The 22,819-nt window shown below is 41.4% G+C and overlaps 1 protein-coding gene across 1 annotated transcript in view; it reads left to right on the forward strand.

Annotated features, from left to right (window-relative positions):
• The first annotated feature begins 3,444 nt into the window (after window positions 1-3,444).
• Window positions 3,445-22,819, forward strand: part of LOC114618428 (acyl-coenzyme A synthetase ACSM4, mitochondrial) — a 22,768-nt gene continuing 3,393 nt past the window's right edge. The window contains exons 1-10 of the mRNA XM_028764160.1: window positions 3,445-3,588; window positions 7,212-7,455; window positions 8,262-8,472; window positions 10,245-10,452; window positions 14,878-15,021; window positions 16,472-16,628; window positions 18,553-18,632; window positions 20,911-21,034; window positions 22,380-22,460; window positions 22,555-22,656. Coding sequence (XP_028619993.1) covers window positions 7,255-7,455; window positions 8,262-8,472; window positions 10,245-10,452; window positions 14,878-15,021; window positions 16,472-16,628; window positions 18,553-18,632; window positions 20,911-21,034; window positions 22,380-22,460; window positions 22,555-22,656 — 1,308 coding nt within the window. The 5' untranslated portion in view covers window positions 3,445-3,588; window positions 7,212-7,254. The remainder of the gene's footprint in view (window positions 3,589-7,211; window positions 7,456-8,261; window positions 8,473-10,244; window positions 10,453-14,877; window positions 15,022-16,471; window positions 16,629-18,552; window positions 18,633-20,910; window positions 21,035-22,379; window positions 22,461-22,554; window positions 22,657-22,819) is intronic.

Raw genomic sequence — 22,819 nt, forward strand, 5'->3', positions numbered from 1 at the left:
TCTCTCTCTCTCTCTCTCTCTCTCTCTCTCTCTCTCTCTCTCTCTCTGTCTTCCCCTCCCTCCATCCCTCCCCCTGGACTCTTGATCTTCTACGCATCCACCATGTCATTGCCAGAGTGAATGTCTTTCTCTGTTTATGGCCATGCCACCTGAATGCACCTGGTTATGTCTAAATGCCTCTCCTTTGAAAGGTACTCTCTGTCCCTCATATGTCCTTCCCTACTTCCACTACACTATTCAGCCATAAACCTGTTTTCCTGGTTATCACAAGAGACTCCTGGAGCCATATATAACAATTCATCCACTAACTTCATTACAAATCTCTCTCCTACCAAAATGTAACTCTTTCCAGGGAAAACACCATGACTTACTCATCTGTGACACCCCCTTTCTAGTGTATTCCTGAAATGCTGTAGTTGTCATCAGACTGTATACTCCCTTGGCATATAATCACTATGTAGTTGATTTAGTCTTTGACAGACTTACCTTTTCTTTCAGCAGAGAATTGATCCCCACTTCAGCAGAGCATCTGACCTGTATAGATGTCACCCACTCACCTCTCTGCTCCTAGATCACCATAGAATGTGAGAATATCAAGATATTCTGTTACAGAATTTCTAATAGATTAGATATAAAAATAAAAGATAATTGTTCCTGGGATGGGGGAGATGGCTCAGTTAGTCAAGTGCTTGCCTGGCAAGCATGAGAACCTGAGTTTGGAGTCTAACACATACATAAAAAGCCAGGCATGGTAACATGCACTTGTCACTACAGTGCTGGGGAACTGAAGACAGACAAATGTCTGGAGTTCATTGGTCAGCCAACAAAGAGGAATCAAGGTTCAGTAAGAGACCTCTCCTAAAACATAAAGTGGAGAATGATGGAGGAAGACACCAGACTTCACTCTCTGGCTAACACAGGCTTACATACACAAGTACACACACATGTACATGAAAGTAAAAAAAAATACATACACACAGGCACAAACACATAACCCATTCTTTATCCTAATTCCACAAATATGATTTTAGTCATAATGCTTATCTTTGTTTTAGACTGACAGGAAATTTTTAGAAACAGCAGAGGAGTTTGATTAGTCCCCTCATCCAACGACACCATCCTATTTTACCATCCGACATTGCTCATGGGCAAGACGATGAAGTTAGCTCATCCTTACTAAGTAAATTTTATATTTTGTTCTCATTTCCCTAGTTTCTCCTGGGTATCCCTGCCCTGCTCCAGGATCCCATCTTGAAGATCACATTATATCTGTCAGGCCTGAAGACTTAGTTTCTTCTGATCTGTGACTTTTGTTGTTTCTGATGGCCTCTAATGTTTTACAGGGGTCTCGGGGTGGGGGGGTGTACATTTTATTTATTTTTATTTTATATGTATAAATGTTTGTCTAAATATAGGCCTGTTTGCCATATGCATTCGCTGACTGTAAAGGCCAGAAGAGAATGTTGGATTCCCTGGGACTGGAGTTACAGAGATTGTTTGAGGCACCATGCGGATGCTGGGAATAGAACTGTGGTCCTCTGGAAGAGCAGCCAGTGATCTTAACCACTAAGCTATTTCTCCAGCCGCAGACTCTGTTTTGAAGAAGAGCTGGCTCTGTATTTTATAAATTATCTCTTGATTTTGTTTTTCCTGGTGTTTTTCTCTTGTTCAACCTGACTTGACACTAACAATGCTAAAAATCTCCTTCTCCAGTCCATGGGACCACACTCCGTGTCTCACTGTAAAACTACCTTCTCCTCCACCCCCACACTCTACCCTTCAGAAACAGATCATTACACCCTGCAGTAGGAACTTCTACCTCCTCTGGAACATCATTACACAAACTGTTTGAAACCCATGACTTTGTTTTCCGTACAAAACTCTGCTGGGTTGATTGATAGCCAGGCCTGACTGAGATTGCTAGAGTTCCAAAATGTCCTCCTCCTGAAATTTTAACAGCATCAATCATCTTGAAAACAAGGCTTGCAATTGAAGAACCAGCTTTGTACAAACACACTGTGTCTTTGTAACTCAAAGTATGAGAAGTTCATCCAGAAATTTAGCTATTAAAAAAAACCAGGACTCTGAAAAACTCAGAGCATAAGGTGAGGGAGGATGGTGTAACTGTGTAAAAATATTCTGCCCCAAGGAACTTAAAAGTTAACTAGAAGATGGTGTGGGATGATCCAATCATCTGAATATAGAGTTTATTTACAGAAGACTGTCTGAGAAAGGATTCTGTCCCTAGATATTATGGTGTCAGACACTTCTAAAGATGATGAAAGAGTGAGCAGGGAGTAAAAAGCTCAATGTCTCACTTGTGGGATGAAGACCAAAAGAAACACACCAGCATTCAGCCACTGCATTGTGGCAAAGAAAAGTGTTTAAAACTCCCTTAGCCTGCCAATGCAACCCAGAAAAACATCTCAGCATGTACCAAGAGAAGTTCAGAAGTAGCTTAGAGAGAACTGGAGGATAGGAGCTGCCCTGAAGAAGGTCATTGACCTTGGTGGCCATGGACTAAGTCATTATGCAAATGTCTTGCTATGAGTACAGCCAGAGGGTGCAGGGACCACAGGTCATCAAGGGTAAAACATCTCAGTGGAAGCCACCCATAGATAAATGTTAGTAACTATGGACCAAAAATATTTATGATCAGATTCTGTTCCATGATCCCAGAACAGCATATCAGCCATGTGAAACACAATCTATTCCTAAGGGTATGATAAGAAGAAAAAGATTTTTTAAAAAATGGATTCATCTTTAAAATTTAATATTATGGAGATTCCCAGCAGTGTCTATATCAAATACTTTATTATCAAGAGTGAAAGTAAAATCTCCATTGTAGAGAAGACTGTATTTTTCACGTGTGTAACTATAAACTGTGTATTTCATGCCCACTAGAAATAATTTTTAATTTTATTTTAAAAATTAGCAATTTATACTTGTGATAGAAAAGATGTACCATTTTGGAAAATACAAAACATGAAAGTCATGAATACACCATTCAATAACATTGTTTAAAAATGATTTTTAAGTGAGACAATACCAGGACATTTTATAGAGGCTAGTACACAGTAGGTGCTCAATAACAGCAAGGGGTTTGAAATAGTTATCATAATCTATCAGTTGAGGGTTCCGATAAAACTTTAGGCTTTAATAAACTGGCAGGTTTGTAAGTCAGATCTGGCTATGTCGATGTCCTGGGATGCTTGTAATCACATCCAGGGCCACTCTGGGATAGGCATTGTAGATCTCAGTGTCAGCTCTGGGAATGAGAATAATCCGCTAACGAGCAGGTTTAGTTTTTCTTTGGCACTGAGTCAGGGGAGGAGGGTGCCCTGCATTTGCCTTCTTTCTCCTAGATATGTCTTATAGGCGTCTGTCCCTTTAACCACAGGTTATCCAGAGAAACAAAAACTCTCCTCCCAAGGGATTATGATCCTCTCAACTGTACACCAGAGGCTCAGGGCCACAGTGACATAGACACCATCAAAAGAAGAGAAGGCAGAAAAGAAACAACTTGTGGCAGAAACAGCCTTTGGGAAGGAGCGGGAGGCCGTGCTGGATCAGCAAGACCATTTACTGGTAAGACAGATGCATGTGGCAGCGTGGAGGAGATGCTAGGAGAACAGCAACAGGGAGGCAGGTACATCACCACCAGGAAGGCGATGTCACCACGACAGATAGCTGCAGAGCCAAAGCCAGATGACTGCCTTTGATGGTTTCACTTACTAAAAGTTATCAGCCATGCAGGGCAAAAAGAAAAACACGGGAGTTCTTTCCCTTGATTAGGTCACAAGGACAGCCACTGCAGAACTAGAACTGTTGCTTGCTGGACGAATGGCCAACGGTAAATTATTCTCCTTTACGCCATCTTTATTTCTCTGTGAGCAAGACAATAAATTCTGTAATTGTGAAGTAAAATTCAGAATTCAGCAACATATAATATAGAAGGAGTTCACCAGAGTGGCCAACTGTTGCTCAATAATTTTCTCACCTAGCAAGTTTTCTTTTTAATCTCTGGAAATCACAAAGTGTTTAGAAATTACTCAGTTCAACTCTCACTTTCACAGAGATTTTTTTCTGGAGATATTTTTTAAAGCATGTTTATATATCAATTTCTCCTAAGACGTTGTTTTAATTTAAAACCCTCAGCAGCTTTCAGATTTGACCCCTGGAATTGCATTCGCTCCCCCATCCCCATCCCCACCCTGGAATCCCAAATGAGGAACCGGCTCCGTTCAAAGTAAAATGGCGACGCCTCAGAGTTCTGTGTTCTCTTTAAATGTGTTTCCCATTCGTACCAAAGTCAACTCCAAAAACAAACATAAACCAAAAAGATGGGAATGAAGAAATATTGCCGTCAAAAGAACACTCAAGGTCAATAGAGAGACTTGCTTGATCATGTGTGCACTTACCAATCAGGAGTGCATTTGTAGTATGCGCTCTGCTTTATTTGTGCTCAGAAAACAACAAGATGGAGACTCAGTTCAGACCTGTTTACAGCATGTAGCTTTAGGTTTGCCTGAATATTAATTTAGTGATTAGTTGGAATGTAGGAAATTAGCGAAGTAAGAGCACTCAATGAAAAAAAATTCAGTACCTTTTAACTTGGAGGAAGGAATGAAGTTGAGAATTGCTGTCTTTTAAGATTGGTACTGTTTGTAGACAGCAGGAGTGTTCTGGGTGTCCGTGAATGTCCTGGGCATCCATGTCTTGAAAAGGCAAAATGAATAGACATGAAAGTGGGGATGCTTTGGGGTAATGGAGCTGAAGGTGATCCCAGAGATGCAGAGTTCAGCATTAGAAGAGTAAGGGATACATGGTAGCGACTCCAGTTCATTATCTTTTGTTTTGATGGATTTGTTTTTCTTTTACTGAATTCTTCCAGCATAAATGCTCTTGAAGGTCAAATTTTGTTCTGTTATGCTTTTGGTTTCATTGAGATAGGGTCTCAAATAGTTTTGACTGGTCTCAAATTTATGAAAATCCTCCTGCCTTAGCCAAGTGCTAACATCAGGCTATGGCATGATGTTTGTTCTTATGCAGCAGCACTTTTGAGTCTTAGCTCTCTGTGTCCCAGGCAACAGGCAGGAGGTCACAGAAGCCCTACAACTAACCAGTAAAGACAGTATTATCATTACTGTGTGGCACAGAGGAAAGTCAGAAGGGAATGGGCTATGTAACCTGGAAAAATCATTCAGAGAAAAAAATTTATGGATCCGTCTGTGCGTATGTACATATGTACGTGTGTGTGTGTGTGTGTGTGTGCATGTGTGTGTGTGTGTATGCTATTAAGTTATGGATGCAATTATGTGTGTATTGTTGTATATGTGTTTGCACATGAATGTACATATGTGTGCACATCTGTGCATGTATGTTGGGAAAGGGAATAGCAGCTCAATTTGGCACTGTGTTAAACCATAAGCATAGCCCACTCTGCTTCTCCTTTCCTCTCTTTTTACTCTGATAACTCCACTACATCTCCAGAAAATTTCCCGGGGAAAGCACAATCTCTTTTCTGTTGTTTCTTCTCTTTTTAAATTATATTGATGATTAGCACTACGTGTGGATAGTACAGGTTAATGAGTTTCATTATAATGTTCCCATGCATGATCCCTCTTTCCACATTGACACAGAGAGTTTAATACCAACAGTACTAATAGACATGGTCCTATAAGACTGGCAAGGATGGGGATGTAGCTCAGTGGTAGAGCACTTGCCTAGCAAGCACAAGGCCCTGGGTTCGGTTCTCAGCTATGGAAAAACAAACAAACAAAAAAGACTGTGGCAAACATTTTTTGCACCAAGGAAGCCAGACATCTCTCTGAGCAGCAAAGAAGCAGGAAAACACCGAGGAGACAGGAAACACCAAGGAGAGGGAGCAGCACCCTGAGTCCTCAGTTCGGTGTCTGTTGTCACCATGCTGCAGACCCAGGTTCGCTTTGCACCTGCATATTTTCCACTCTATGCAAACTAACTTTCTAGAATGAAAAAGTAGAAGGGTGGGGGCCCTCAGCATTCACAAGAATGCCTATTGAGAAAGAACCACAAGGGACATTGTCCACAAGGTTGAGGATCCATACCACAGGAGCACAGGTCTGCCGCCATAAGCAAGACCATCTTGGACAAGCTACTTCAGTCTGCATCAGAGTCTATGTCTTCACCTGCCAAGTGGAAACTGCAGCAGCTCTAGCTTCACAGTGCTGGCCTCTCTAGGCAAGAGCATTGTGAACAGCAGCTCTTTTTATTAGCTCTAAGGTGTCTTTGGTGCTAAGAATGGAATACACAGCTACATAGCTTCTATCCACAGCAGCTAGGTCACACAGCCGGGGCTCCTGTATAGAAATGATATAGCACATGACCAATTTACAATAATACAGGGAGCAAGTTACAGAAGGTCAAAGGAAGAAGTGACTATAGAATTAATAAAAAAAAACTACAAGTGGGAGAAAAGGTGGGCAAGTTTATTGATATCACAAGCTACTTTGAAAGAACACAGAAAATACTCTAGGTATCCTGATCCACATGCTAAGAGCAATCCATGAAACTGTCATGGCACTACCCCAAAACTGCAATAATTAGCAACCAGAAAATCCCTTTCCACAAGTTACACATTTTACGTGCATTATCTTATTAAATCTTCATAATAACCAAGAGTGGAGGATTATATTTTCTTCACTATGCCAATGAGAACATTGAGACATGGGACAATGAATAATTTTCCAAAAGTCTTATGGCCATAAAGTATGTCGTCCTGGGCTTCAGTGAATTGTAATGGAAGGATAATAGTCAGAGGGGGGCAGGCTAGCTGGAATCAAGGGAACTGTCAGGCTGCCTCCTTATGGATGTTCTCAAAAGGAAACAGACTGGTTTTACTGGAAGAGGAAACCCAAGCAGAGGAGTTGCCATATATGGTAAGAGTTTGAGGTGATGGAGGGAGACCTTGGAAACAAATCCAGATGGAAAATATTCCCTTTGCACTTTCCGTGGGGAGGAGGTAGGTACAGAAGTTAGGAATTTGACAATTTTACAGTTGGCCAGGTTGTTAGAGATAAGCTGATGACACACAGAATTAAGAAACATTCAGTAGTGGGGACACTGATCAGTGGCTAATGGTGACAGATCTACGTGAGGATGGAGAGTTCTTCAGAAATCCACTTCCCGGTCTTCAGCTGACATGCGCCCCTCCTCTTTCTTCCCCACAGGCATTTCCCACTTGGTATCAGAAAATAAAGTTTTTCAGGAATCATGAAGGTTCTCCTCCACTGTCAGAGACTTAGATTTCCTTGGTTTGTCAAGCCGGCTAGCAGGCACTTCCACAGAGATCCCCAGCTCTGGGCACCTCTGACACTGGATGACTTTGAAGCCATCAATCGCTGTGAGAAGCCACTACCCAAGAACTTTAACTTTGCTGCAGATGTACTGGACCAGTGGTCTCTAAAGGAGAAGGTATCAAAGAACAGGTCTCCAGTGTGCCTGTTGCTCACCCGTCTGTCTTCTGAGTCCTCTCACTGTGCTCTACCTGTCAAGTTTAACTCAATTCTTTATCCTAGTGAGGACAGGAACCTAGACAGCTCCATGGAGACTCATAAGTACCAAGAGCCCGTAAACACCTTTCATTCCAATCTATTTCAGGCTTTTGATTCATCTCAGAAAACTTAGAGTCTAGGGAGATGAATTCAGATTAACTCTACCTTGGTATATGCTTATCCCCTTTTGAAAAAAAGGCAAACACCATGAAAAGGTGGGTCTCCAAGACTATTCAACTGGAGAGGAAGATTTTTTCCCCCAGGCACACTGGGCAAGCAGGTGTGGAGGAGTAGCGGTAGACATCCTGTCTGCCTTCTGTGTTAGTCGGAATTCCATCACTGTGACAACACAGCTAAGACACACAACCTCAAGGGAAGGAAGGTTTGCTTTGGTTCCTGGGCACAATGATACCAGCTTATGTTCAGTTAGCCCTGTGGCAGCCCAGGGCATCATGGGAAACATACATGGTGAAGAAGGTTGCCCACTCCACTCCAGGGCAGCTTGGAAAAGAGGGAGGCATGAGTGAGAAGAAGGTCTGATTATTCTCTTCTTTAAGCTCTAGAGCCACAGCATAGTGGACCACACCTTTTAACATCTGAGTCTTTAGGAACCACACCTTTTAACGTCTAGGTCTTTAGGGACCATACCTTTTAACATGTGGGTCTTCAGGTGACACCTCTAAACTATAATACATTATCTTCTCTTTTCCATGTGTTCCTGGCCAGTCTGGAGAGAGGCCAGCCAACCCAGCCCTGTGGTGGGTGAATGGCAAAGGAGATGAGGTGAAATGGAGCTTCCAAGAACTGGGCTCCTTGTCCAGGAAGGCTGCCAACGTGCTCATCAAGCCCTGTGGCCTGCAGAGGGGAGACCGAGTGGCTGTGATTCTGCCCCGTATCCCTGAATGGTGGCTCATCAATGTGGCTTGCATGCGAACAGGTCAGTATCATAAATGCCATGTGAAAATCATGAAGAAACACAAAGAGACCAAAACTTGAGAATTTTGTGAAGTGCCAGCTTTGACTGAAGCAATCCTTACAGAAAGTACAGAAAGAAATTTAAAATTGGGAGCAGTTATGATGTAATAATAAAAACAAACTTAAGAAACTGGGACTAGTGTGAAAGTTATGTAATTGGTGATCTGGGAGGATGGCTCAGTGGGTGAAGTGCTCGCTGTGCAAACATGTGGACCTGCATTCCTACATAAAAAGCCTGGCATGGGGGGACAGAAAGTCTCAGGCTCACACTCATACACCCCCACACACAAATAAAAGTGAAAAAGGGAGTTGCAGCATTCAGAGTTCCACAAAAAGCTCTACAAAAACAAATGAAAGTGTGAGTGGTTCTCCACAGCGCAGGATGTGCTAGGTTCCCCGCACCCAACCCTCAGTTTGCTTTTCTGAGTGTGTATCTGGATTCTCTACAACACACAAATACAAAAGAGGAAGTCTTTGGGGATACAAAGACTTGGAAAAACATAAGGGACTCTGGACCCATGTTAGAAAAGAAACTCCAGTCAGAAGAATTAATGTATCCAATTATACATTTTTCCAAAGTAGTAACAAAATGCACCCCAAGTAAAACCATGTCTTTCAGATAGGGGTCCGTACGCCATGGACTGTGGTTCCCCCTGTTTGGGTAAATAGACTTGTGATGGAATACCGCTGACTCCTTTAGCTCCACAGCAAACATGCTAACTGAGACAAGAACAATCCTACAGTCCACAGAGTCTAACACACTCTCCAGGTCTTTTACCAAAAGATTCTCTAATTTCTTGTCCAAAAAAATAATATATCTTCAGACATCCATTAAAATAAATAAGAATGCCAAAGAACAGACTACTACAGAAAGATATTTGTGCATTGTTATTAACAGGTATACAAAACTGGAAACAACTTAAATAGAAATGATTAAATAATACATAGCATAGCTAAGGTGTAAGTTTAACTGAGGTGTTGATTGATTATTCAATGTTTTGCTCTTGAAGGGGTATTGCTTAAAAAACAATTTATGTTAGCAATAATATGATAGCATCATCAGGAGAATTTTATAGGATTTAAGATGCTCTTACTGCCAATAAAATAGATGAAAGCAAAAATATAAAATGATGTTTCAATTCACTTTATAAAAAGGGAGCTATAAATTGGAAATCAACCATGGTTGTATGTATCTTACAAAGCATTTTAACAAAGGAGATAACACATGAAAAGAATTCTAGTGTCTCCATACCTTTTAAATTTCTATTATTTTCTTGTCTCATTCCCAGTGGATTATCTTGTAAAACTCACCTTGGTTAAAAGATTGAATGAGATAATGTTCACAGATACCATGTCATAAAATGTAATATAATGATTAAGTATCACATATTCATTACACAATCACCTTTCAAACATGACATGAAAATGGTTCTTACTACTAGCCCATCATTGTGAACCAGGTGCTCTCATTATCCCCATGATAAAAGTAAAGAAGGGAAAGCCAGAGTGACCCAAGTCATAGGGCTAGAGCTAGGCCAAGACTAGAACCAAGACCTGTCAGATTCCAAAGCCAGAGCTCTACTGATCACTCATGCTAGAATCCAGCAGGATATTCCAGGGAACCAAGGTACAGGTGGCTGAGGGTTGAGAACTAAAGTTCTTATCCATCCAGACACAAGACAATTTCCTCATAATTTCCAGAGCTGTTAGCTCAGGAATTACTTCCTATTCCAGGGCTTGTCTTCATGCCTGGAACGATCCAACTGACCAGAAAAGACATCCTCTACCGGCTGCAAGCATCCAAGGCCAAGTGCATTGTGGCCAGTGAGGAAGTAGCCCCAGCAGTAGACTCCATTGTGTCAGAGTGTCCCAACCTGAAGAGTAAACTCCTGGTATCTCCACACCTTTGGGATGGATGGCTCAGCTTTCAGGAATTACTTGAGTGAGTATTTGGGTGGGAGGCACTAGCAACAGCACAAATCATAACTACAGCTCTGAATCTGTGTTGTCCAAAAACTCAGCAGTAGCCTGAGTTGATACTAGGCTCCTTCCTCCCAAAAGAATATTTTTAAGTGTATGAATGTTTTTTCTACATGTATGTCTGTGTATCATATGCATGCAGTGCCCAAGGAGACTAGAAGAGGGCATATGATCTTCTGGAACTTGAGTTACAAATAGTTGTGAGCTGCCCTGCAGGCACCAGGAGTTGAACCTATGTCCTCTGTAATAATAGTAGGTGGTCTTAGACCCTAGACCATCTCTTCAGCCCCCTAAAGAGTCATTTAATGAAATTATTTACAGACAGAAGCTCTGTGCTCTGACTTTTCTGTTTCCTCTGTGGCCTGTGATGAGTGTGTTATAGAGACAGGCCTTTGCCCAGCTTCTGGCCACAACTATCACGGTCTCCCTTTTATTCTTTGAACATGCTGTAGCTCAGGGCCTTGACGTCCACTGTCTCTCCTGCCCAGGATGTTCTTTCCTCATTCTTCTCATAGTTGTTCTATTTTGTCAGCTTTCAGTTCATATGTTTTATCATAAGTGATGCTGCCCCTGGCCATCTTGATGGAAGCCAGATGGCTTCTTTTCCCTTCACAGGTTTTTGTTTTTCACACTGATCTGAGTGATCAGTCTAACCCCTTGTTCTCTTAGATTCAGTTTTTCTACTCTGAGGTTGGGACTGGAAAATTAGACTCCAAAGCCAAATTTGGCCCAACACTTGACTTTGTGAATAAAGTTTTATTGGCACACAGAGGTGCTCATTTGTTTGTATATTGTCTATGGCTGCTTTCATTTAATAATGGCAAGCCTGCCATCTGACCCTTTGCAGAAAGCATTATAACCCCTGCCTTAAATTAAACTCTCTAAGGATGCCAAGGCTTTTCTTGCATGTTTGGTTGATATCTTTTTATGTTCAACACCTAACAAAATACAGGTGGGTGCTGAAGAAGTATTTAATAAGCAGATAAAAACACAGATCACTTAAGCTCCATTTTCTTCATATGTAAAATGGATATAATTATACTGCAGGTATCCAGTGACATTGAAGACAAAATAAGCTAATATATGAGAGAGCATTTCCTAAGTTATTAAAAAGATGAGAAAACATTCATTGACAGTATAATCCTTATTTAAGTAGCTGGTGTTTTATATAAATAAAAGTTTTCATTTTATATTTTTATAAGTTTTAACCCAGGGTAAGCTATGTGATATTTCTGGAAGTCTGCACCTTAATCTATGAGATCAGGTTAATGTCAGTACAGGGTTGCAGAAGAAACAAACAGGACAAAGCAATGTGACACGCTCGGCATAGTGGCTGGAACAAATGGCACAGTAGTTGCAATTGTGTTTGAAGCTGACTCATACAGCAGATGATGGAGCAGAAGTTGGGGCTGGTTGACTTTTGGTTGGGAGATGGGTGACTGGAGTACTGTCATCTGAAGGAAAATAGACCAGTGATCTAGCTCCTCAGCACAGTGCTTGGTACTAACTGAATAACAAGGCCTTGGTCTCCAATCCCAGTACTACAAACATGGAAATTAAAAGTAGGCATAGAGTATATTCAGAAGGTCAAAGCAGGAGAATGAAGAACTTAGAAGCCAGTTACGGCTACAGAACAAGACACTATCTAAAAAAAAAAAAAAAAAGAAAAGAAAGAAAAAGGAAAAAGGCAGGCAGACAGGAAGTGAGGCAGGCAGGGAGGGAGGATGGGAGGGAGGATGGGAGGGAGAGGGAAAAGAGGGAGTGGCAGAGAGGGGAAGAGAACCAGTAGAGAGTGCTATAAGGTAGTAAGCTTAGGTTTAAGGGCTGGAGTAATGACTCATCTGTTAAGACCACTGACCACTCTTCCAGAGGACTCAGGTTTGAATCCCAGCACCCACATGGCAGCCCACAACCATCTGTAAATCCAGTTCCAAAGGATCCAATGCCCACTTCTAGCCTTAATGAGCACTGCATGTATGTGGTACACAGACAAAGTACAGGCAAAGCGCCCATACACATTTAAAAGAAAAACAAAAAAGACTGTAAGTCAGCCATATGGAAATCAAGAGTCTGAGAATATCCAGATGTCTAACAAGTGGAGAACACGTGAGTCTCAGGTATAATGAGAAAAATCTGGAAGTTACCAGTAAAGAGTTATCTCTGAAAATCCAGAACTCAAAACTTAGGTAGTTAAGAAGAGAGAAAAACCATACTTCAGATCACCCCATGAACATCTCCCTGCCTCTCAGAGATTCTAATGTCTCTTCTTTTAGTGAAAAGTAAACATGTGGATGAAAGCCTTGTGTTCGTAGGTGCCTTACTTAATGAAGAAATGTCCAAAGACAAGAGATGTTCCCTAATCTAGAATGTTAGATAAAGTACCTAATTACCCCCTTCAGAACCTAAAAATCCGACTTCACTCAATATTTGTTCTAAAAGAAAAAAAAACAATATTTTGTGGAACTATTTTTGGCATTGTGGACTGAGTATGTTTGTTACCTAATGATCTCTTAGTTTTCAATGGCATTTACTCATCATTAAAATTATCTGAGTGTTAGTGGTATAGTTCAGATGATAGAATTTGCCTAGCATCTGTGAAGCTCTGGTCTTCTCCAGCACCTTGTAACTTGGATGTGGTGGCACATGTGTATAATCTCAGCACCCAAGAAGTGGCAGCAAGAGAAAGTTTAACTTCATCCTCAAATGCAGTTTTCAGCCAGTCTGGGTTCTATGAGACAATGCCTCAAAATAGAACAATAACATAAAGTTCACTGAAATAAAACCTGTTATTTGGAAGTTTTTTCCAAAAGAGAAATTTTAAAAATATAATACGTGAGGCATACAGATACATATAATACAGGGCATGGTGGTACATGCCATTCATCCCAGCACCCGGAGGGCAGAGGCAAGCAGATATCAATGAGTTCAAGGCCAGACTAGTCTACATGGTGAGTTCAAGCAGAAGGATGTCAATTCACCTCATGTGGCCTTCTCTGTCACACAAGACAATCTGAGTCCCAGAATCCCTGCCAGGTGATGTGCACCAGAATAAGTCATAAGCCTCACCCAGATCATTCAGTGTGGAATGGCATGTTTGTCCAGGGATGGGAAGAATTGGAGCACTGTGTACACTGACAGTCTTACTGTCACCTAAAATACATGCTTTCCACTTTAGTAATCCAAGTACAGATGATGCAAACAGTACTGAGGATTGCCTAGGTGGCTCGATAAAGAGCACAGACCCGAATTCTGTCTCTTATTTCCCCATCTTTGGTATGATGCCAGCATGACTAGGAGGATTCCAGTCACTTACATTGTATACATTCTATACATGGACAGTTTTCATGGGCTGTGACAGGATGAATGGGATGGGAGACAGACAATGGCATCCTATCTTCATTACTCTATTTTTCTCATGAAGATGTGGGGTGTGCGGGTGTGTTTGTGTGTGTGTGTTCCCATGTGTGTAGGCACATATATATGTAAGAGTACACATGTACATATTTGCATACAAAGGCCTTTCTTGATCTCTCTGCCTTCCTCATTGAAGCAGGGGCTCCCCTCAAACCCAGAGCCCACCAATGTCACTAGTCTGGGTAGCTAGCTTGTGCTAGGGATCCAGTTTCACCTTTCAAGCAATGGAATCATGGATGGGCCACCATAGCTGCCTGGCATTTACATAGGTGCTGGGGTCCAAACTTTGGTCCTCTTCCCCAGCCCACATCACTCTTCTTAAAACAACCAAATGTCTCCTGTAGGACTTTATTATCTGTTGACTATAATTTTCCCAAGCCTATTCTTAACCAATCACTGAAAAGGGAAGAAATGATCCTGATTGGCTTAAATTACTTATGACTAACTGAGAAGCAGGTAGATATCTAGTACCTGAACAAAACCAGGCTTTTTTTAGTTCAGGAAAAGGATGGGATGGCTATTTGGTCAGCTATTAGCTGTTTCTATCAGAGACACTGAAGATAATGAACAGCAACAACGAAGTTTTTAAGTTTGATCTCAATGTATTTGGCTTTTAAACCTAAAGGTCTTTCTCTAATCCCTAAATCAAGAAATGATATCCACTTAGAAAGATTCAAATCTGTTTTTAAATCTTTTATAAATTACAAAGACATTGAAATACAGTATATGCACTTCTGTTATTGATGTGCTGAGTTACGTTGGTTGTCTATTTGGCCTACTGAGAAATGAGCTTCAAACAAGGACTTTACCCTGATCTTTAGAGTCCCTCTGGATTCTTGGGAGTGTCTGCTCAGGGAATCTCTGCAGTAGGTTCAGTCCATTGTTCCCCTGTGGTAAGTGGGAAGCTACCCAACAACAATGATACACAGTCAACTGATCTCTCTTCGGTCTCTATCTTGCGGTTCATCTGCAGATCAGCCTCTGACAAGCACAGTTGTGTGGAGACAGGAAGTCAAGAACCAATGGCCATTTACTTCACCAGTGGGACCACAGGCTCCCCCAAGATGGCTCAACATTCACAGAGCAGCCTTGGCATTGGGTATGCCCTTTGTGGAAGGTAGGAAAGCAAACTACAGTTTTGTTCTTATTTTGATTGAAGCCTGTTCTTACACTGTAGCTGGCCCTGGACTACAACTCATTATGTAACTTAGACTGGTCTCAGATTTATAGTAATCCTCCTGCCTCTCTCCCCTCCCCCGCAAAAAAAGGTTAATATTGCAGGAGTGTACCACCACACCATTTCTTTGTCTTCTATGTAGTCTTCCAGGCTGCCAGTGTGGGTGTCCAATGGCTGATGTGTGACACCTCTCCTTGAATGGCTATTAAGCTATCTCTAACATAGATCCATAAAACAGGATTCAGGGTGCCTCCACCCCACCCTAGCTAAATGGTGCCGTGAAAATAACTGATCAAGCAAGAATGTAGGATTAGTGCTTGATTCAAAACACATCTGCCTCTCTCTCCTTATTGCCAGGTGAATTTACCTACCCAGAAGAGTCTTTGTAACAAGTCTACCTAAAACTACCACATTGCTCTGTTTAATTTTCCTTCTACCTAAAGTTAAGCATTCAATGATTACTGTTTATCATCAACCCGATAAGGTCCAAAATATCCATGGGATTGTCTACTGGGTATGCCTCAGGGGGTTGGTATCTTGATTATGTTAACTGGGGTGGTAAGACCTGCCCACTGTGGGTGGCACCATTCCCTGGGCTGGGATCTTGGACTGTATGAAAAAATAGAAAGTGAGCTGAGCACAAGCATTCCTGACTATGAACACAGTGTCATCAGCTCCCTCAGGGTCCTGCTGCTATGATTTCCCTAGCATGTGGACTCTACCCTGGATGAGCAAAATTAAGCCCTTCTCCTGTCAGAGTGTTTTATCACAGCACTTTAAAAGTAGATAACTTATCTATCTTCCTGAAACATTTATATACTTAGTCCACATTATTGTGTGTTTGTTCCTACTCTGTTTTCCTAAAATAAAAGCAGAGGTCTGTCTTGTATGCTTCATGATACCAATACCTTCTATGAAATATTTGCTCTCTTAATATTTGTTATATCAATGGACAAAGTCAGAAAATCACTCAAAATCCAGCCCCCTATTGTACTCCCAGATGATGTAACAGTCAGAAAAGTCCTTCTAAGGAAAAGAAGAAGTAGGACTCTGGCTTGTGAAGTGAGACTTGTTTCCACAGTGATGTAGAGCAAGACTACTCAAAAACACTAGTGTTTGCTTTTCACTTTGGTTTTGTTTTATTTTGTTCCAGTAATTTATTATTTATTTATTTATTTATTTATTTATTTATTTATTCACTTTACATCCTGATCACTGACTTCCCCTCCTCCTCTTCCCTACCTACACTGCACCTCACCCTTCTCCTCTGAGAGGATGGAGCCTCCCTCCCCGGGTCCCCCCCACACCTTAGCACATCAAGTCTCTGCAGGCCTAGGCATATACTTTTATGTTTTATTTTTGCTCTGTTCTGTTGCTTTTTTGTATGTAGGTACTGGCTGGACTTGACATCCTCAGATATCATGTGGAACATGTCAGACACTGGCTGGATCAAGGCTGCCATTGGTAGTGTGTTTTCTACATGGCTTCGAGGTGCCTGTGTTTTTGTGCACCGGATGGCCCAGTTTGACACTGATACCTTCCTAGATGTAAGTCTTGACCCCACAAAACCATAAAGAAGGGATTCCTCAGACTCTAGGCCTTCCCAAGCTTCTGGAAATCAGGGTGGTTTTGTTTTTGTTTTTTAAGCAGCAAAGGCTCAGGGAGTTGACTTCTGAGTGCTTGTGAGTGAAGGGGAAACATTTGCTACAGCTGTAAACCACTCAGGGCTCACTAGTAGATAAAACATGGCTGCTCTCTAGTGTGGATAAAACCTTGCTGCTTAGGAGCCTAGTTTTAAATAACAGAAGACTCAAGTTTAAACAAATATTTTGTTTCTGACCTAATGGTAAATAATGATAGCTGATCTCAGGAGGTTGCCTCTCAGAGCAGCCGTTTCCATCCCCCTGTCTCTTCCCCACCCTGTGTTCCTCATTGTAATTCTTAGGCCCCAATACTCCAGCAAACTAGGTATGCAGATCGTCCAATAGAGATGGCTACATTAAGATATCTGATAGCACAGCAAGCTAACTGTAGTCTAAAAGACATTCCAAAATAGCTAGAGATTTGGATATTATCAACACATAGAAGTGATTATATTTGAGAATATGTACATGTCACAGGTATGTTGTTATGCTCCATAAATCAGGGCTTTCTAATCATCAACATGGAGACCTTTCTTCACCCAGGAAAATTTTATATAACCCTACAGTCTTACAAATCCAACATCACTCACAATAAATCATTTAGAAAGTATTTTAAAATAATTTTGATATATATGTAATTTCATAATTCATTAAGAACAAAGCAAATCTACATACTAATAAAATAGTTGGCAGCTTTGTCTTAATAAAAACATGATTAAACAAAGTATTTTTTCACAGTTAAAAAAAAAATCAGTTAATCTTTATGATCCAGATCTGTAGTATAACAAAACAATACGCTTGTGTGTAAATAAAAGCTGTGTTCAGTCTGATTTTTTTTTAATTTTTTAAATTGTTTTTGCTAACTGGTCTAACAAGCTGGCTTGAAGGCCTTAAGAGAAATACAATGAGGCATTGAAAGAGAACTGTCTGCATCAAGTTTAGCAAGTGCCCTGAAAAATCAACTATTTACTTTACAGTTTCAAAACTTTCTTTTGCATGCTGGGTGGTGGTAGCACACAACTTGAATGCTCCCAGCATTCAGGAGGCAGAGGCAGGCAGATCTCTGAGAGTTAGAGGCCAGCCTGGTCCTCAGAGTGAGCTCCAAGACCCCGGGATACACAAAGAAACACTGTCTCTAAAAACAAACAAAACTTTCTTTTGTAGCTGTAAAGCTCTCCATAGGACTTGTGTTGTTCCGAGATGTACACAGTACACACTGCACATATTAAGAAGAATGAAAGTCTCTGAAGCAGGTACATAGAGAGAAAGGCTACTGCATGAATTAAGAGTTACTCTTGACCTTATGACCAGCTGGCCTGCATGTATCTGGACCACGCTGTCTGGAATACTTGTGTTTACTACCAGCTGTGAACACATTGGACAATACAGTGGAGCCTGTTCTTCCATTATGGGAACCTCTAAAGTATGAGAATTGCACAAGACTTGAAGGTTTGACCTGAGGAACCAGAGGTGTAGTCAGGCGAATTTTAAGTCCATTAAAGCATCTGTTTCTACACCGACTTGGTATTCTCTGAAGGTGAGCTGGTCTTTGCAGGAATGGTACTGAAAGGTCCTGGTAGGTTAGAGGCTGTTCTCAAACTCAGCAGTTCACCTACTGAATTCAACAGTAGATGCCTTTTTCTAAAATATGTTCATTTCTCCATTAACTAGAAACCCTGAACATGTCACCAATGACAACTGGTAAATATTTACTTTCTTATTCCATGAGATTAGCAGGCAGTAATGGAAAAAAAACGTTGTTGATGTCATCTATAGCCCGGCCTCTAGCTGACCACTACTGACATGTCTGTCCTTCTCTATCATCCAGACGCTTACCACATATCCCATCACAACCCTGTGCAGTGCTCCTACAGTATACCGGATGCTCGTGCAAAAGGACCTTAAGAGGTACTGGGCAGAACTCTTCATTTGAACCACAAGCAGAAGCTGTCATACAACATTACAGAGCTTCCTTTATCCCATAGGGTAGTCCAGGAATCTGAATCTCACTGTATTGACTTTCTGGACCAAATAACTATTCTGTACACTGTATGATACTGAGCAGATGTCATTAGCATTGTTCTTTTCTTTTCCTTCATTCATGACAATCAGAATGTTCTAAGATATTACCTAATACCTTATGGGGACAAAATCATATGCCATCTTAAAATCCAGGGAGACAGATCGGTCAGTCGCATGCTTACCACCCAAGCATGAGACCTGAGTTTGGTCCCCTGAACTGTGAACATCCAGGTGTTGTAGTGTGTACTTATAATCTAACACTTGGGAAACAAAAACAAGCAGATCCCTGAGGCTCACTGGCAAGCCAGAATAGACTTCTTGAGGAGTTTAAGGCCAGAGAGTGAGCCTATCTCAAAACACACAGTGATAGTATCTTTTGGAATCACACCTGAGATTACCTTCTGACTTATACAGACATACAGACATGGGCACTTGAGCACACACATACAACCACACCTATAGGAACACACACACACACACACACAGCCTTTAGAATCAGCCCCCTTCAAAGCAATACAGGCAGAGAAAAACCATACATATGCATCCTTGAAGAGAAGCAAATGAAACTTATGACTCAGGATTATATATGTTTTAGCCAAACCATCCACACCACCTGTCAGATAGAGTTGTGATATATTTTTATAAACTAATTAAAATTTAGCACATGCTGTTATATGACAAAACTTTTCCTGAAGAAACACAAAACACATCTACTCACCCTAGATAGACAGTCAATGACAGTCCAAAGTTCAAATACCACCAAAATCCAACTTGGTGAACCACTGGGTTGTATTGGGGTCACTTACTTTAGTATGGGTGAGTAGTTACTTGCAGGAGCAGAAATGACTCAAAAACAGCAGCAGCACCGAAGTCTATTCAGGCACCACAGCTCACAAAATCTGGAAACCTAGAACTCACTGCACAGCCTGCAGGCAGCTCAACAGATTGGAGAGTGTCATTTCTAAGTCACTCTGTCATCTTAAAGCTCTTGCAGGCAGCTGGGCTGTTTTCTGACACTTACTTTCAGGCAGCTGGTCTAGTTTCAGAGTCTTCTTTGCATATTGTTTTGTCTAAGTCTTCTTTTCAACTTACATTGCTTACTTTGGCAAGGAGGGGCCTAGTGAGATTGGTTAGTTTCAGGGACTTCCTATAGCTATTTTGTTTCCTTCCAGTTTGAAAAAGTGTTCTTGCAGGATGGGAATATTTCAATCTTGGAGGAAACAGTTATACAACACATGGAAAGAGAAAGAAGAAAATAATTTGAGTCCTGTAGACCTGACCATCTTCCTTTCCTATTAAGGTCTGGATGCCTAGAGGAGGAAGCGCTGTAAGACACTGACATGGATAGGCACCTCCTCTTTTCTTGTCAGCTTCATCTCCTTGTGGCTGTCAATGTGAGCTTCTTGCCTCACATTTCAAGTGTAGTCCAAAGCTATATAAGGGTTGCTTGAGGACACAGAGAACATTTTGCCTATGTAGCCACCTGCTTGTTTGGGGCCCCACTATGTGTAAGAGTCAGACTGTCTCAAGCATCCATGTCTTGATCCATGGGCCAGCAGTTAAAAGCATAAGATCCAAAGTCAAACAGGCAGGGCTTTGCTACTTGCTTACTTGACCTCGCTAAGCCCCCATTAATTTCATCTATGGCGCTGTGACAAGGATTCAGTGTGGATGACATGCTTGGGAGATTAGTCTGATAGGTTCACAGTACAGAGCATCCCACTTGATGCTCTATTACTACAAAAGCTGTTGCAATTTCTTTAACCTCTCTAGACCTTAATCTCCCTATCTGTAAAATAGGTGCTGTGAGAAATCTAAGAGGGTTCCTAGAGCTACTATTGCACAGCCACCACCTAGTCTGTGTCGTATCATTTATTCATAGTTATAATACTTTGTATTATTATTAGTGTTCTGGTCTACCCCTTTCTCCTTTAAGTCCCCCACCATCACCTGCCAAAACATAGTTTCTTCAGAAATATTCCTTTCATCACTCATGTGCCTCACACAACTAGAAGATATCCAGCCATACAGGAGGTGTTCAGAAAATACTTAGGTCATGAGTGTTTCTACAGCCCATTCTCCTAGCGCTTCTCTTGCTTGAACATCTGAACCTGTGATGAAATGCCCCCCACTGAAGCCCATGCAACTAACTCTGCCTCTCCAGATATCAATTCAAGAGGCTGCGGCACTGCTTGACAGGAGGGGAACCACTCAACCCCGAAGTGCTGGAACAGTGGAAGGTGCAAACTGGGCTGGAGCTGTATGAGGGCTATGGACAGACTGAAGTGGTAGGTCTGAGGGACAACTTTTGTTCAGAAGATTTTCCTCAGTGGCCATGGGGTCCAAGCCCCCAGATGATACCAAAATCCTCCAATGTTCATGTTCCTTATATGAAATGGGATAAGATTTTCACAGAACTTAAACACATCTTCCTCTGTTTTAAGTTGCTAGATTACCCATGGTACCAAATACAATGCAAAATTGCTATTTAAAGCTACCAATTAAATAGCTGCTGTCTGTGTTACTTGGATATAATGGGTAAATAATTCTTGTATATACAATACAGGTCCAATTTTTAAAACCACATACTTTCAGTCCTTGACTAGTTGATTCCAAGGATAAACTATGTATGTGGAGACCTGGCTGAATGTTGGGGCTATTCAGCCCTAGGATTGAGCACTGAGTCCTTGAAGTGCCCCACTCATACTGCAAATCTTTATAGAATTTCTCAGAACACCTTGCTGTAAATAATCATCATAGTTTGTTAATTGCTTAGCTAGGCTAGCTATCTCAGGAAATTTAGGGACTGATGAGTCTGGACCTGAGTGGCTCATCTTTTCATTGCATTGGGAAAGACTTCCTTACCCCTGAGAACCTCTTGGAGAATCTATTCCAGTGTGCATCCAGTGGAACCTAGAAGGCATGGTTTTCAGCGGAGTGGTCCTCAGCTAGATGCAGGATATGTCTGTAATTCTAGTACACAGGCAACCAAGGCGAAGGGACCACATATTCAAGAGTAGCCTCAGCTATATCATGAGTCTAAAGCTAGCCTCCATTATAACATAATAAGACCTTTAGACCTTGTCTCAAAAGTCCAGACAACAACAATAAGAAAGATGTATGGTCCTCAAAACAGCAGTGTGGAGGCCATAGTGAAATGTGGTAGAATGCATATTCTCAGATCCTACCCAACACCAATGAATCAGAACTATGGGGATGAGGCTCAGCCATTTGTGTTTTAACTGTGCACCTGGTGACTCTGATGCACAGAGATGGCATGCGTGTGTGCCTGCCTGCCTGCCTATGGGTGCAGTTAAACACTATCACTCCAGCCCCTCCACTATCATTTTTTTTGAGACAAGTTCTCTCACTGGACATAGCACTCACCAATTAGGTTAGCCTGGCTTGCCAGTGAGCCAAGAGATCCACCTGTCTCCACCTCCCTAGCACTGGGCTTACATCTCATAACCACCACACTTGGCTTTTGGCCTAAGTGCTGGGGATCAAAACTCAGGCCCTCAAGTTTGATGACAAGCACTTTATTGACTTAGCCATCTTCTCGGCCCCCAAAACTGAATCTTCAGTTTCATTGTCAGAATTTATACATTTATATAAAACATGTCCTCTTCATAGGGAATAATTTGTGCCAATCGCAAAGGAGAAGAAATTAAACCAGGCTCCATGGGAAAAGGAGTAGTGCCCTATGATGTACAGGTGGGTTGAGAAAAAACATCTGATTGGTTCAAAAAGAAGTGTTTTTTCATTTTCTATATAAAAATGAAAGACATACATTTTTCTTTTATTCCAGATTATAGATGAAAATGGAAACATCCTACCATCTGGCAAGGAAGGGGAAATTGCCCTTAGGCTGGAGTCTGATCGACCCTTCTGCTTTTTCTCTGAATATGTGGTATGAACAGGAAGAGCATGTTAGCTATGCCAGAATTCAGAAATGGGCCCAAATTTCATATCCACCATGTCTTGCTGACTCTTGGGCAAGTGTCCAATACAGTTCTATTTCTAGTTTGGGGAGAATAATGTCCATTCAGTGATAGTACTCTTAAGATAAGTTT

The sequence above is a fragment of the Grammomys surdaster genome, unplaced genomic scaffold (assembly GCF_004785775.1).
Source record: "Grammomys surdaster isolate TR1022 unplaced genomic scaffold, NIH_TR_1.0 142, whole genome shotgun sequence".
Taxonomy (NCBI): Eukaryota; Metazoa; Chordata; class Mammalia; order Rodentia; family Muridae; genus Grammomys; species Grammomys surdaster.